The following is a 17846-nucleotide window of genomic DNA, read 5'->3' on the forward strand; positions in this document are numbered from 1 at the left end:
TCTTTTAACCCCTTAACGACGAAGGATGTATATTTACGTCCTCCGCCGGCTCCCGCGATATGCCTCGGGGGTCACGCGGTGTCCCTGCGGCATATCGGGTCGGTCCCGGCGGCTATCAACGGCCGGGACCCGCGGCTAATACAGGACATCACCGATCGCGGGGATGCCCTGTATTAACCCTTCAGACGTGGCGATCAAAGCTGAGATCCAGGCAGGAGCAGTCAAGCGCCGATAACACTGATCACAGGTGTGTTAATACACGCCAGTGATCAGCATGAGAGATCAGTGTGTGCAGTGTTATAGGTCCCTATGGGATAACAATGATCAGTGTGTGCAGTGTTATAGGTCCCTATGGGATAACAATGATCAGTGTGTGCAGTGTTATAGGTCCCTATGGGATAACAATGATCAGTGTGTGCAGTGTTATAGGTCCCTATGGGAGCTATAACACTGCAAAAAAAAAAAGTAAAAAAAGTGTTAATAAAGGTCATTTAAAGAAGAAGTATCATGGACCAAGTCACATTTTTTTTTTTATATCATGTGAAAGTGCATCAGCTCACCATTCTGACAATCTGCTCCTCAGTATCTCACCCTCTCCCTTCTCCTGCAATCCCCTCTGAAAGATCGGTACTTCCTGGTCCATGGAGGTCCCTGACTTCCTGTCTCCCATAATGCCTTTTCAGTTCATTAAAGAAGTAGCCCAGCCTAGACCAGTGCTTCCTAACCAGGGTGCCTCCAGCTGTTGTGAAACTACAACTCCCAGCATGCCTGGGAGTTTTAGTTTGGCAACAGCTGAAGGCACCCTGGTTGGGATACACTGGCCTAGACACTGATAACTTTCCTAACAGCAGGCTCAGTGTTTCCCCTCCCCCTGCTTCTATTCTCAGGACATCGTTCTTTCAGACTGACCTGCTGTCAGATTGTGATCAGTGCAGGGGAAAGCAGGGATCTCCCCTCCCCCTCTGCTTCTTCTCGGGACATCGTTCTTGCTCTTATAAACACTGAGCTGGCTGTCAGATGTTTCCCTGCTGAGGAGATGAAGACACGTGCTCAGCTCACTGGGGCTTCTATGATTGGCTGAAGCTGCACATGGGAGGTGCCCTGGCCGTGCACAGAGCGTGGCTGAGCTGCAGGCAGCACACAGAACTATAGGAAATTGTGACATCACGGCCCCCAGCATAATGCAGCTCAATGGGGGGTCGCAAGTCATCAGAACAGGGAGCTGCTGAACTTCCTCTCTGAACAAAGAAGCTAGAAAAACAAGATGGGTAAAGTCAGTGATTTACAAAGTGATATAACTTTTGCTTCTGCATTTAAAACACAATACTTTTTCTACATGGGACTTCTCCTTTAACCCCTTCCCTAATAAAAGTTTGAATGACCCCCTTTTCCCATAAAAAAATAAAACAGTGTAAATAAAAATAAACACATGTGGTATCGCCGCATGCGCAAATGTCCGAACTATAAAAATATATAATTAATTAAACCGCACGGTCAATGGCGTACACGTAAAAAAATTCCAAAGTCCAAAAAAGCATATTTTTGGTCACTTTTTATACCATTAAAAAATGAATAAAGAGTGATAAAAAAAAGTCTGATCAACACAAAAATGGTACAGATAACATCTTCAGATCACGGCGCAAAAAAAGAGCCCTCATACCGCCCCATACGCAGAAAAATGAAACAGTTATAGGGGGCAGAAAATGACAATTTTAAACGAATACATTTTCCTGCATGTAGTTATGATTTTTTCCAGAAGTGCGACAAAATCAAACCTATATAAGTAGGGTATCATTTTAACCGTATGGACCTACAGAATAATGATAAGGTGTCATTTTTACCAAAATATGCACTGCGTAGAAACGGAAGACCCCAAAAGTTACAAAATTGCGTTTTTTCTTCGATGTTGTCACACAATGATTTTTTTTTCGGTTCACCTTCAGTTTACGCCTCTTGATGTAATCCCCCGTGGATTTCGAGGTGTGTTTAGGATCATTATCCATTTGTAGAAGCCATCCTCTCTTTAACTTCAGCTTCTTCACAGATGGCATCAAGTTAGCATTCAAAATTTGCTGAAATTTTTTTGAATCCACTTTTCCTTCTACTCATGAGATGTTCCCTGTCCCCCTGGCTGCAATACAACCCCAAAGCATGATTGATCCACCCCCATGCTTAACAATTGGACAGAGGTTATTTTCATTAAATTCTGTTCCCCTTCTTCTCCAAACGTACCTTTGCTCATTTCGCCCAAAAAGTTACATTTTAACCTCATCGGTCCACAGAACTTGTTTCCAAAATGCATCAGGCTTGTCTATATGTTCATTTGCAAAGTTCAAACGCTGATTTTTGTGGTGAGGACGTAGAATAGGTTTTCTTCTGATTACTCTTCCATGGAGACCATATTTGTACAAGTATCTCTTTATAGTGGAATAGTGTACCACAACTCCAGTGTCTGCCAGATCTTTCTGGAGTGATTGTGCAGTCAAACGTGGGTTTTGAATTGTTTGTCTCACAATCCTGCGAGCTGTTCTGTCTGATATTTTTCTTGGTCTTCCAGATCTTGCTTTAACATCCACTGTTCCTGATGACTGCCATTTCTTAATTACATTCTGAACAGAGGATATTGACATCTGAAAACATTTTGCTATCTTATCTTATAGCCTTCTCCAGCTTTGTGAGCGTCAACTATTTTCAGTTTCAGATTTCTAGACAACTGCTTAGAAGAACCCATGGTGCTGATTGTTGGGGCAAGGACAGATGAGTCTGGGCATTTAAAACGTTTGAGATGGACATCACCTGGTTTTCCCAGATGATGATTGAGAACAATCCATGACACTGGCAGGTCTCAGCTTTGCAAAGGGGGCAGTGCAGGCTATAAATTCTGCAGGGTGCCCAAACTTTTGCAGACGCCATTTTTTTGTTTTCTGTTATTTTGAAAGTGTAAATGATGGAAATAAAATCTAACTTTTGTTGACATATTATAAGAATGTCTAATCTGTAATTTGGAGATTTTTCCATCTTTTCTTGGCTTCTTTATGCACATTAATACACATTTTTACCTGGGGTGCCCAAACTTTTGATCCCCACTGTAGATATGAGATAGATAGATAGATAGATAGATATGAGATAGATATGAGATAGATAGATATGAGATAGATAGATAGACAGATATGAGATAGATAGATATGAGATAGATAGATAGATATTAGATAGATAGATAGATAGATAGATATGAGATAGATAGATATGAGATAGATATGAGATAGATAGATATGAGATAGATAGATAGATGGATATGAGATAGATAGATATGAGATAGATAGATAGATGGATATGAGATAGATAGACTCACAGGTAACACAATCCTTCTAAGCAGTAGCGCAAACAGGACCCAGATATAACCAGATGGGAATAAAATGTAGGAGTCGCTTACCTTCCAAAATTGGCTGGAAGATACTCCAGAAAGGCATCATTAAGGTACAGCTGAGTTAGATTAAGAAGCTGCGTAAAGCCATCCGGCAGCCTGAGAAGAAGATGAGGCTTGTGAGTTATAAGACAAGTAGTCACCATTAGTCACATTGTCCTCTCCACCTCAGGGGGCGCTGAGCATTCAAGAGGTTTCATCATCAATTTGTTTATTAATATTAATATTATTATTTTCACATCACTGTGTAATTTCCCTGTATTGTGACATCACTGTGTATTATCCCTGTACTGTGACATCACTGTGTATTATCCCTGTACTGTGACATCACTGTGTATTATCCCTGTACTGTGACGTCACTGTGTATTATCTCTGTACTGTGACATCACTGTGTATTATCCCTGTACTGTGACATCACTGTGTATTATCCCTGTACTGTGACGTCACTGTGTATTATCCCTGTACTGTGACGTCACTGTGTATTATCTCTGTACGGTGACATCAATGTGTATTATCCCTGTACTGTGACGTCACTGTGTATTATCCCTGTACTGTGACGTCACTGTGTATTATCCCTGTACTGTGACGTCACTGTGTATTATCTCTGTACGGTGACATCAATGTGTATTATCCCTGTACTGTGACGTCACTGTGTATTATCCCTGTACTGTGACGTCACTGTGTATTATCCCTGTACTGTGACGTCACTGTGTATTATCTCTGTACGGTGATATCAATGTGTATTATCCCTGTACTGTGACATCACTGTGTATTATCCCTGTACTGTGACATCACTGTGTATTATCCCTGTACTTTGACATCACTGTGTATTATCCCTGTACTGTGACATCACTGTGTATTATCCTTGCACTGTGACATCACTGTGTATTATCCCTGTACTGTGACGTCACTGTGTATTATCCCTGTACTGTGACATCACTGTGTGTATTATCGCTGTACTGTGACATCACTGTGTATTATCCCTGTACTGTGACATCACTGTGTGTATTATTCCTGTACTGTGACATCACTGTGTATTATCCCTGTACTGTGACATCACTGTGTATTATCCCTGCACTGTGACATCACTGTATATTATCCCTGTACTGTGACGTCACTGTGTATTATCCCAGTACTGTGACATCACTGTGTATTATCCCTGTACTGTGACATCACTGTGTGTATTATCCCTGTACTGTGACATCACTGTGTATTATCCCTGTACTGTGACATCACTGTGTATATTATCCCTGTACTGTGACATCACTGTGTATATTATCCCTGTACTGTGACATCACTGTGTATTATCCCAGTACTGTGACATCACTGTGTATTATCCCTGTACTGTGACATCACTGTATGTATTATCTCTGTACTGTGACATCACTGTGTATTATCCCTGTACTGTGACATCACTGTGTATTATCCCTGTACTGTGACGTCACTGTGTATTATACCTGTACTGTGACATCACTGTGTATTATCCCTCTACTGTGACATCACTGTGTATTATCCCTGTACTGTGACATCACTGTGTGTATTATCGCTGTACTGTGACATCACTGTGTATTATCCCTGTACTGTGACATCACTGTGTGTATTATTCCTGTACTGTGACATCACTGTGTATTATCCCTGTACTGTGACATCACTGTGTATTATCCCTGCACAGTGACATCACTGTATATTATCCCTGTACTGTGACGTCACTGTGTATTATCCCAGTACTGTGACATCACTGTGTATTATCCCTGTACTGTGACATCACTGTGTGTATTATCCCTGTACTGTGACATCACTGTGTATTATCCCTGTACTGTGACATCACTGTGTATATTATCCCTGTACTGTGACATCACTGTGTATATTATCCCTGTACTGTGACATCACTGTGTATTATCCCAGTACTGTGACATCACTGTATATTATCCCTGTACTGTGACATCACTGTATGCATTATCTCTGTACTGTGACATCACTGTGTATTATCCCTGTACTGTGACATCACTGTGTATTATCCCTGTACTGTGACGTCACTGTGTATTATACCTGTACTGTGACATCACTGTGTATTATCCCTCTACTGTGACATCACTGTGTATTATCCCTGTACTGTGACATCACTGTGTGTATTATCGCTGTACTGTGACATCACTGTGTATTATCCCTGTACTGTGACATCACTGTGTGTATTATTCCTGTACTGTGACATCACTGTGTATTATCCCTGTACTGTGACATCACTGTGTATTATCCCTGCACTGTGACATCACTGTGTGTATTATCTCTGTACTGTGACATCACTGCGTATTATCCCTGTACTGTGACATCACTGTGTGAATTATCTTTGTACTGTGACATCACTGTGTATTATCCCTGTACTGTGACATCACTGTGTATTATCCCTGTACTGTGACATCACTGTATGTATTATCTCTGTACTGTGACCTCACTGTGTGTATTATCCCTGTACTGTGACATCACTGTGTATTATCCCTGTACTGTGACATCACTGTGTATTATCCCTGTACTGTGACATCACTGTGTGTATTATCCCTGTACTGTGACAGCACTGTATGTATTATCTCTGTACTGTGACATCACTGTGTGTATTATCCCTGTACTGTGACATCACTGTATGTATTATCTCTGCACTGTGACATTACTGTGTGTATCATCCCTGTATTGTGACATCACTGTGTATTATCCCTGTACTGTGACATCACTGTGTGAATTATCCCTGTACTGTGACATCACTGTGTGAATTATCCCTGTACTGTGACATCACTGTGTGTATTATCTCTGTACTGTGAAATCACTGTGTGTATTATCCCTGTACTGTGACATCACTGTGTGTATTATCTCTGTACTGTGACATCACTGCGTGTATTATCCCTGTACTGTGACATCACTGTATGTATTATCTCTGTACTGTGACATCACTGTGTGTATTATCCCTGTACTGTATATTATCCCTGTACTGTGACATTACTGTATATTATCCCTGTACTGTGACATCACTGTGTATTATCCCTGTACTGTGACATCACTGTGTGTATTATCCCTGTACTGTGACATCACTGTATGTATTATCCCTGTACTGTGACATCACTGTGTGTATTATCTCTGTACTGTGACATCACTGTATGTATTATCTCTGTACTGTGACATCACTGTGTATATTATCCCTGTACTGTGACATCACTGTGTATATTATCCCTGTACTGTGACATCACTGTGTATTATCCCTGTACTGTGACATCACTGTGTATATTATCCCTGTACTGTGACATCACTGTGTGTATTATTCCTGTACTGTGACATCACTGTGTATATTATCCCTGTACTGTGACATCACTGTGTGTATTATCCTGCACTGTGACATCACTGTATGTATTATCTCTGTACTGTGACATCACTGTGTGTATTATCCCTGTACTGTGACATCACTGTGTGTATTATCCCTGTACTGTGACATCACTGTGTGTATTATCCCTGTACTGTGACATCACTGTGTGTATTATCCCTGTACTGTGACATCACTGTGTGTATTATCCCTGTACTGTGACATCACTGTGTGTATTATCCCTGTACTGTGACATCACTGTGTTTATTATCCCTGTACTGTGACATCACTGTGTATTATCTCTGTACTGTGACATCACTGTGTATTATCCCTGTACTGTGACATCACTGTGTGTATTATCCCTTTACTGTGACATCACTGTGTATTATCCCTGTACTGTGACATCACTGTGTATTATCCCTGTACTGTGACATCACTGTGTATTATCTCTGTACTGTGACATCACTGTGTATTATCCCTGTACTGTGACATCACTGTGTGTATTATCCCTGTACTGTGACATCACTGTGTATTATCCCTGTACTGTGACATCACTGTGTATTATCCCTGTACTGTGACATCACTGTGTATTATCCCTGCACTGTGACATCACTGTGTATTATCCCTGTACTGTGACATCACTGTGTATTATTCCTGTACTGTGACATCACTGTGTATATTATCCCTGTACTGTGACATCACTGTGTATATTATCCCTGTACTGTGACATCACTGTGTATTATCCCTGTACTGTGACATCACTGTGTGTATTATCCCTGTACTGTGACATCACTGTGTGTATTATCCCTGTACTGTGACATCACTGTGTATATTATCCCTGTACTGTGACATCACTGTGTATTATCCCTGTACTGTGACATCACTGTGTGTATTATCCCTGTACTGTGACATCACTGTGTATTATCCCTGTACTGTGACATCACTGTGTATTATCCCTGTACTGTGACATCACTGTGTATTATCCCTGTGCTGTGACATCACTGTGTGTATTATCTCTGTACTGTGACATCACTGTGTGTATTATCTCTGTACTGTGACATCCCCATTTTCATTACATTACATGACATTGGGGGTGACTTACTTTGATATAGGGTTCACGCTGGCCTCTACTATTGTTAAACATTTACAGCATTTAATATTATCTGGAAATTCTTGTATACCTGTAAGAAGAAAGGAAACATGTGACGGCTATTAGAACAACATCATCCGTTCAGATCCAAGAAATTACATCACTGAATGATCACTACACAAAGCAGTGAGCAGTGTTTTCCAAGCAGTGTGCCTCCAGCTGTTGCAATATTACAACTCCCAGCATGCCCCGAATATAAAAAAAAAAATATATATGTTTCCATTCATAGACTGAAAGCAGAGATCTTAAAAATAGGGTGGAATTAAAGGGGTTTTCCGGTGGAAAATGTTTATTTTTATTTTTTTTAAATCAACTGGTGCCAGAAAGTTAAACAGATTTGTAAATGACTTCTATTAAAAAAATCTTAATCCTTCCAGTACTTATTTGCAGCTGTATACTACAGAGGAAATTCTTTTCTTTTTGCATATCATTTCAGTCTGACCACAGTGCTCTCTGCTGACACCACTGTCCATGTCAGGAACTGTCCAGAGCAGGAGAAAATCCCCATAGCAAACATATGCTGCTCTGGACAGTTCCTGACACGGACAGAGGTGTCAGCAGAGAGCAGTGTGGAAAGACAGAAAAGAAACCCAAAAAGAAAATAATTTCCTCTGTAGTATACAGCAGCTAATAAGTACTGGAAGGATTAAGATTTTTCAACAGAAGCAATTTACAAATCTGTGTAACTTTTTGGCGCCAGTTGATTAAAAAAAAAAAATAAAATAAAATGTTTCCCACCGGAGTTACCCTTTAATTCCACACTATTTTCAAGATCTCTGCTTTCAGTCTATGAATGGAAACATTTTTTTTTATTGAAAAAACAAAACAACAACAACAACAACATCCTTATCATGTATATGTCCTACTGATACAGGTGCAGGGTTTGTTACAGTGTTACAGTATAAGCCTCGAATCGATATGATCAAGACAGGTTTAAAGCTTCTGAATATATAAAAACTAATTTTTATTCACTGACAGCAAGCAGAGATATTGAAACGTGAAGGATCTGAGCAAAGTATCTTAGAACAGAGTTTCCCAACCAGGGTGCCTCCAGATGTTGCAAAACTACAACTCCCAGCATGCCTGGACAGCCTTTGGCTGTCCAGGCATGCTGGGAGTTGTAGTTTTGCAACATCTGGAGGCACCCTGGTTGGGAAACACTGTCAGGTTGCAGATGTTTCGTTATTCAGCGATGATATTGTATTTACCTATAACTGGAAAACCATAGCCATAGTATTATAGCCAAAATAATTTGGGGGACTCTCAACATCTCTCTCCTTATTACCTAAAATGTCATGGTTTTTTTTTCTTAGGCTGTGTTCACACTGTTTTTTATTATTTTTATGTCTTTTTTTTCCCCCCTGTAATTTTTTAAACTGTGGTAAAAAAAATTGTGCAATTTTACTAAAATTTTTCCCAAAATCAAAGCTTAAAGGGGTATTCCAGGCAAAACCTTTTTTTATATATATATATATCAACTGGCTCCGGAAAGTTAAACAGATTTGTAAATGACTTCTATTAAAAAAATCTTAATCCTTCCAATAGTTATTAGCTTCTGAAGTTTTCTGTCTAACTGCTCAATGATGATGTCACGTCCCGGGAGCTGTGCATGATGGGAGAATATCCCCATAGGAACTGCACAGCTCCCGGGACGTGAGTCATCAGAGAGCAGTTAGACAGAAAACAACAACTCAACTTCAGAAGCTAATAACTATTGGAAGGATTAAGATTTTTTAATAGAAGTAATTTACGAATCTGTTTAACTTTCCAGAGCCAGTTGATATATAAAAAAAAGTTTTGGCTTGGAATACCCCTTTAATTTCGGTAAAAACCCATCACCCCGGTGATTTCGTCTAGGCTATATTAGGACGGCTGACCTATAGCCAGACAGCAGGACAACATTGATCTACTTCCATGTGTTATGAAATATTTATGGACACAAGATGAAGAGTAAATAATTAATATGGAGGGTGCAAAATCTGAGACATCCAGAGAACGGTCAGCGACTGTCAGGATAGAGAAGACAAGTACAAGGGTGGTGGGCAAGGAGGGAAAGGGTTAAGTGGAAAGTGAGAACTAATGGGTGCCTAAGGAAGGGAAGGTGAGAATTAAAGGGGTATTCCAGGAAAAAACTTATACTTATATATATATATATATATATATATATATATATATATATATATATATATATATATATCAACTGGCTCCAGAAAGTTAAACAGATTTGTAAATTACTTCTATTAAAAAATCTTAATCCTTTCAGTATTTATGAGCTGCTGAAGTTGAGTTGCTCTTTTCTGCCTAAGTGCTCTCTGATGACACAATGAAAAGGACAGATAAATCCATTCTCCAGGTCAGGATCAGGAGATGCCGCTGATCTTTAATGGGGTAGAGATGAGCGAACTTACGGTAAATTCGATTCGTCACGAACTTCTCGGCTCGGCAGTTGATAACTTTCCTGCATAAATTAGTTCAGCTTTCCGGTGCTCCGGTGGGCTGCAAAAGGTGGATACAGTCCTAGGAAAGAGTCTCCTAGGACTGTATCCACCTTTTCCAGCCCATGGGAGCACCTAAAAGCTGAACTAATTTATGCAGGAAAAGTCATCAACTGCCGAGCCGAGAAGTTCGTGACGAATCAAATTTACTGTAAGTTCGCTCATCTATAAAGGGGCATTCCAGGAAAAAACTTTCTTTTTTTTTTTTTTTTTAATATCAAGTGGCTCCAGAAAGTTAAACAGATTTGTAAATTACTTCTATTAAAAAATCTTAATCCTTCCAATAATTATCAGCTGCTGAAGTTGAGTTGTTCTTTTCGCTGCTGACATCTCTGCTTGTCTCGGGAACTGCACAGAGTAGAAGAGGTTTGCTATGGGGATTTGCTTCTACTCTGGACAGTTCCCGAGACACGTGTCATCAGAGAGCACTTAGACAGAAAAGAACAACTCAACTTCAGCAGCTCATAAGTACTGAAAGGAGTAAGATATTTTTTTATAGAAATAATTTACAAATCTGTTTACATTTCTGGAGCCAGTTGACATATAACATTTTTTTTTTCCTGGATAAACCCTTTAATCTCCGCCGCTCAAGTGCTGCTCTGCTGATCCTGCGCCAAAATCAACATCTTCCCTATTTTTATAGCGAACCACGGTGGCTCCATCAAAGATTAGATCAGCGGCTAATAAAAAGCCGGGACTATTCATTATAGTCAGATATTAATGCTATAAACCGCCCTACATTCCTTTATTATACCGCCACCCGCCATATATGTTACACGTCTACGGGAATCATTATCTTCCAGGATCCATGAAGAAATGACTTTGTATCTAGGTTACGGTGCTACATTGTTTCATCTCATCATTCTGTATGAGACAAATTTCTAAAACAAAACAGAAACAGCGCCACCAGTCATCTTAATGGCTGCGTCTGGTATTACATCTCAGCCCTATATCGCCCTTTAAATGTTTCCCTGATTTCCAAAGGCAGACAAAGTCTATGAATATAGGTGGCGCTGTTTCTGTATATCTAATGCAGTGTTTCCCAACCAGGGTGCCTCCAGCTGTTTCAAAACTGTCCGGGCTTCCTGGGAGTTGTAGTTTTGCAACAGCTGGAGACACTCTGGTTAGGAAACACTGTTACAGAGTGAAAGGAAAATGCTCTGTCTCCACCAAGCTCTTAAAGGGGTACTCCGGAGTAAAACTTTTTTTTAATTTTTAAATCAACTGGTGCCAGAAAGTTAAACAGATTTGTATATTGCTTCTATTAAAAAATCTTAATCCTTCCAGTACTTATTAGCTGCTGAATACTACAGAGGAAATTATTTTCTTTTTGGAACACAGAGCTCTCTGCTGACAACACAAGCACAGTGCTCTCTGCTGACATCTCTGTCCATTTTAGGAACTGTCCAGAGCAGCATATGTTTGCTATGGGGATTTTCTCCTACTCTGGACAGTTCTTTAAAATGGACAGAGATGTCAGCAGAGAGCACTGTGCTCGTGATGTCAGCAGAGAGCTCTGTGTTCCAAAAAGAAAATAATTTTCTCTGTAGTATTCAGCAGCTAATAAGTACTGGAAGGATTAAGATTTTTTAATAGAAGTAATTTACAAATCTTTTTTACTTTCTGGCACCAGTTGGTTTAAAAAAAAAAAAAAAAAAAAAGGTTTCCACCGGAGTTCCCCTTTAAGCTCCCCTAGTGGCAGCTGCAGGTAGCCAGTATGTTATAAATTATGTCTACGCAGTGGATTTGGAGCTTTGTATCAGGGAAACAGAGGATCTTATAGAGCAGTGTTTCCCGTGCTACATTGCTTCATTTGATCATTCTGTATAAGACAGATTCTAAAATAAAGAAGAAAAAAAATACACAGAAACAGCGCCACCACTCATCTTTATGGCTGCGTCTGGCATTACATCTCAGTCCTATACTGTACACCAGAATGTTTCCCTGATTTTCAAAAGCAGACAGAGTCTATGAATATGGTTGGCGCTGTTTCTGTTAATCTAATGCATTGTTTTCCCAACCAGAGTGCCTCCAGCTGTTGCAAAAATACAACTCCCAGCATGCCCGGACAGCCGAAGGCTGTCAGGGCATGCTAGGAGTTGTAGTTTTGCAACAGCTGGAGACACTCTGGTTAGAAAACACTGTTATAGAGTAAAAGGATAATGCTCTGTCTTCACCAAGCTCTTAAGCTCCCTCTAGTGGCAGCTGTAGGTAGCCAGCGTGTTATAAATGATGTATAGGCAGTGGATTTGGAGCTCTGTATCAGGAAATCAGAGCAGCTTATAGAGCAGTGTTTCCTAACCACTGTGCCTCCAGCTGTCGCAAAACTTTCCTGTTCCAAAGCCTGTCCAGTCTATGAATATGGGTGGCGCTGTTTCTGTAAATCTAATGCAGTGTTTTTAAACCGGGGTGCGTCCAGCTGTTGCAAAACTACAACTCCCAGCATGCCCGGACAGCCAAAGGCTGTCCGGGCATGCTGGGAGTTGTAGTTTTGCAAAAGCTGGAGGCACTCTGGTTGGGAAACACTGTTATAGAGTAAAAGGATAATGCTCCATCTTCACCAAGCTCTTAAATGGGCACTATCATTAAAACAAATTTTTGCTATTGCACTCCTTATGGTAAATAAAAAATCTTTCTAATATACTTTGTTTAAAAAAATTATATAAAGTTTTCTATGTTTTATTTGTGTTTAAAAAAGCTGCCACTAGGTGGATTCCTACTTGTCCAGAGCACATTTACACCTCATCTCTTGCACAGACTTTGGACTCCTGCTGGCCTGGCAGAAGTCCAAAATCAGGAAATGCAGTCTGTAGTGCTGTGGGTGGGGTGTGAAGCCTTATCCAATCATAGCTCATCTCACACTGAACTGCTCTGGGCTGTGTGTAGCAGAGTGAGGGAGGAAGTTCTCCCCTGTATGGCTTCAGATGATGTCACCCCTGCTGGGGAACGCCCCCTTCTGGTCTGTGAATCTGACTGAGACTGAGCAGAAAATACAGAGCAATATCAAGGTAGAAAACTAAAAAATAATAAAAATAAAGGCAGGGGGTGGTTTATCATGATGGGGGAGTGACCTGGGAGGATTATAAAATATAACAAGATCATGAGAGGTACTGTTTAAGCTCCCCCTAGTGGCACCTGCAGGTAGCCTACACTACAATTCCCAGCATGCTGGGAGTTGTAGTATTGCAACAGCTGGAGGCACCCTGGTTGGGAAACACTGCTGTAACGTGTCTAATCTCATCCAATCCCTTTGTCAGTATATGTTGTGTGGATACAGGAGATGATGGGTGAATGTTATCTTGTAATATGTCACAGGACAGTAAGCTGACACATTGACACGACACACTGACAAGACCTTCATACAGCCCCCGATGAGGAACGCACCGTTTTTACTGATATCCAACTCTTTCAGATTGACTAAGCTGGCGATGGTTGCTGGCAGATTGGAGAGATCATTGTCGGGCATGCTGAGCTTCCGGAGCGCCTGACAACTGAACAATTGCTGTCGAGGAAACAAACGGAGAGTTAGTGCACGGGAATAGTGATGCAGCAAGAGATCAGACATAAGGGATCAGTCAACATTTCATGTACTCACCTTGGAATCTCTAACCCGTGACTCTCTGGTGGTTGTAGCACTATATCGTCCAGCATGCCCTGACAGCTGTAACATGCTGGATGTCATGGTTCTGCAACCACTGGATAGTCACAGGTCGGAGTCAATTAATACTGATTTATATATATGCATACTGTTCATTACTGTAACTGGGTCATGTGGTCACACGGATAACATCATCAGCTACCAGATTTCTCCCTTCAAATTCTATCTGTATACTGTATACTGTATATTATACCTTACTGTCACTGAAGAAAAGGCCCGCAGGCCTTGAAACGCGTCTGGCTTGCAAAAGCACCTTATACCACTTCCAAAGAGACTATATCCACACATTTTGGCTAGCAACTGCTGGATGCTCACAGAACTGGGACCACTGCAACACGCGCGCAGCTAGCGCATCATTCAGACGCGCAGCTGCTCCCAGATCTCCATTCACAGCCCCGGACGGCAGAGTTCCTGGACACGTTCTCCCTAGGCCGGACGCCTCCCCGTGCCAGCCCAGGATACTTACAGCCCACCGGAGAACCACTCACCTAGGCTACGATCCAGACCGGCAATACAAACAGCTTTTATCACCTACAGGACATCGCGGTCTGCCGAAATCGCTACCTGTGAACATCATGGCTTGCCGGGATCGCTAACAGCCGAGAAGGAGGGTGAGTGGTGCTGTGCACCGATACTCTACATCTTATGATCGCAACAAAGTTGCTACAAACTACGGCCATAATTGCTACAACTGTTGCTATTATCGCCACTATTGCTATATTTGGCTACAGTATCATAGGAGTTGATTACTGAACTGTGACTCTTAATTGGATATCCTTGCATTTTAATTTATATATTAATTGATTATTACCAATTCATTCCTGCAAGGGCCCGGCAGAGTGAATGGCGATTTATTTGCATTTACTTACATATATATATATATATATATATATATATATATATATATATTAATAAATCCTTATTAGATCCACTATTTTCTTTCCTCTTTATTCTACACATCCCTAGTGTTCTTGAGGACTGGTATATACATAGATTTGTAAATCACTTCTATTAAAAAAAAAATCTTAATCCTTCCAGTACTTTTTAGGGGATGTATACTACAGAGGAAATGCTTTTCTTTTTGGATTTCTCTTCTGTCACGAGCACAGTGCTCTCTGCTGACACCTCTGTCCATTTTAGGAACTGTCCAGAGCAGGAGGAAATCCCCATAGCAAACCTATGCTGCTCTGGACAGTTCCTAAAATGGACAGCAGAGGTCAACAGAGAGCACTGTGCTCGTGACAGAAGAGAAATCCAAAAAGAAAAGCATTTCCTAGCATACAGCCCCTAAAAAGTACTGGAAGGATTAAGATTTTTTTTTTAATAGAAGTCATTTACAAATCTGTTTAACTTTCTGGCACCAGTTGATTTAAAAAAAACAAACAAATAAAAACTATTTTCCACGGGAGTACCCCTTTAGGCTTATCCTATGCCTGCCACATCAGCTAAAACAGGTAAGGAGAACGCATACACGAGAACCTTTACATTATTCTCAAACTATAGCCTATGCCAGTGTTTCCCAACCAGGGTGCCTCCAGCTGTTGCAAAACTACAACTCCCAGCATGCCCGGACAGCCGTTGGCTGTCCGGGCATGCTGGGAGCTGTAGTTTTGCAACAGCTGGAGGCACCCTGGTTGGGAAACACTGGCATAGGCTATAAGCGGAAATTAAAAGAAATTCCGGCAGTGCTTCTTTAAGCAATAACATAATGTACGTTAATGTACGTTAACGCTTCAACCTACAGTATACACGTACCCAATATCCCCCCCATGTGCCGTATATAATTGCCCCCCCACCCCCACCCCCAGACATGATTCTGTGTCACATTTTAAAGAAATTTCGAGATGGTCCTTTGTTTCCTTTAAGAAAAGCTTTGACTGTACTGCTTTGTAGCTGTTCCGGGTCCTGCTGCTCGCTGCGCTACGTCCTCCACGGGAACAGCAGGATGCAACGCGTTGGAGGAATCCATTGTGGAAAAGTTACCTTCATAGCAATACTGCTACACTGTTTCCCAACTAACGTCTTTCATCTAATATTCTGCAAATTGTTCAAGGACAGCCAAAGACATAGCCTGGCATGATAGATCAGGGCAGTGTTTTTCCAAACAGTGTGCCTCCAGCTGTTGCAAGACTACAATGCCCAGCGTGCCCGGACAGCCAAAGCTGGGCATGCTGGGAGTTGTAGTTTTGCAGAAGCCCTGATTCAATGTTTCCCAACCAGTGTGCCTCCAGCTGTTGCAAAACTATCACTCCCAGCCTGTCTGGACAGCCAATGTTGTTTGTGCATGCTGGGAGTTATAGTTTTGCAGAAGCCTTGATTCATTGTTTCCCAGCCAGTGTGCCTCCAGCTGTTGCAAAACTAGGACTCTAAGCAGATTTTGGCTATCTGAGTATGCTGGGAGTTGTAGTTTTGCAGAAGCCCTGATTCAATGTTTCCCAACCAGTGTGCCTCCAGCTGTTGCAAAACTATCACTCCCACCACATCCAGACAGCCAAAGTTGTCTGTGCATGCTGGGAGTTGAAGTTTTACAAAAGCCTTGATTCATTGTTTCCCAGCCAGTGTGCCTCCAGCTGTTGCAAAACTACAACGCCCAGCGTGTCCGGACAGCCAAAGCTGTCTGGGCATGCTGGGAGTTGTAGTTTTGCAGAAGCCCTGATTAAATGTTTCCCAACCCGTGTGCCTCCAGCTGTTGCAAAACTATCCCTCCCAGCACGTCCAGACAGCCAAAGTTGTCTGTGCATGCTGGGAGTTGTAGTTTTGCAGAAGCCTTGATTCATTGTTTCCCAGCCAGTGTGCCTCCAGCTGTTGCAAAACTAGGACTCTAAGCAGATTTTGCCTATCCGAGTATGCTGGGAGTTGTAGTTTTGCAGAAGCCTTGATTCATTGTTTCCCCGCCAGTGTGCCTCAAGCTGTTGCAAAACTACAACTCCCAGCAGGCCTGAACAGTTTATAATCTCTAGATCAGTGTTTCCAAACCAGGGTGCTTTCAGTGTTGCAAAACTACAACTCCCAGCATGCACAGACAGCTTTGGATGTCCGGACATGTTGGGAGTGATAGTTTTGCAACAGCTAGAGGAACACTGGTTGGGAAACATTGAATCAATGCTTCTGCTGAACTACAACTCCCAGCATGCCTGGACAGTTTATAGTCTCTGCTCTAGATCAGTGTTTCGCAGCCAGTGTGCCTCCAGCTGTTGCAAAACTACAACTCCCAGCAGGCACAGACAACTTTGGCTATCCAGGCATGCTGGGAGTTGTAGTTTTGCAACAGCTGGAGGCACCTTGTTTGGAAAACACTGCTGTCATACAAAGATGAGCAAAAGCAGCCATTACATAACCCCTGTTTTCCAACTAGTGTGCCTCAAGCTGTTGCAAAACTACAACTCCCAGCATGCCCGGACAGCCAGAGGCTGTCCGGGCATGCTGGGAGTTGTAGTTTTGCAACAGCTAGAGGCGTACTGGTTAGGAAACATTGGGCTATGCAGGAACATGGCGTCACCCGTCCGTCTTGGAAAAATGTTGCAAATGACCATTGCAAGAAACCCGACACAGACTTCACTACCACAGAGAAACATTATAGCCGCGGCATCGGGGTAATGGCGCAATTTCTCATTTTGCATTAGAAAACCCAACACGGAATCGCCAATAACGTAAATCCTTGTTCCCACTAACAATTTACACAAATTGCGGACATTTCTCTCCTGCCCTGACAAATCGTTACAATGTAGCAGCGCAGGTAAAATGTATCAGTCTGGAGTCCGGGCTGGATACAA

At 41.7% G+C, this 17846-nt stretch overlaps 1 protein-coding gene across 7 annotated transcripts in view; it reads right to left on the minus strand.

Annotated features, from left to right (window-relative positions):
* Window positions 1–17846, minus strand: part of LRRC7 (leucine rich repeat containing 7) — a 262845-nt gene that overhangs the window by 132394 nt on the left and 112605 nt on the right. For all 7 annotated transcript variants that reach the window (XM_056532752.1, XM_056532755.1, XM_056532754.1 and 4 more), the window contains exons 4-6: window positions 13800–13917; window positions 7873–7951; window positions 3434–3523 (exon numbers count right to left, since the gene is read on the minus strand). In XM_056532752.1, the coding sequence (XP_056388727.1) occupies window positions 3434–3523; window positions 7873–7951; window positions 13800–13917 (287 nt within the window). The remainder of the gene's footprint in view (window positions 1–3433; window positions 3524–7872; window positions 7952–13799; window positions 13918–17846) is intronic.

This window comes from Hyla sarda, chromosome 7 (assembly GCF_029499605.1).
Source record: "Hyla sarda isolate aHylSar1 chromosome 7, aHylSar1.hap1, whole genome shotgun sequence".
In the NCBI taxonomy this organism is placed as follows: Eukaryota; Metazoa; Chordata; class Amphibia; order Anura; family Hylidae; genus Hyla; species Hyla sarda.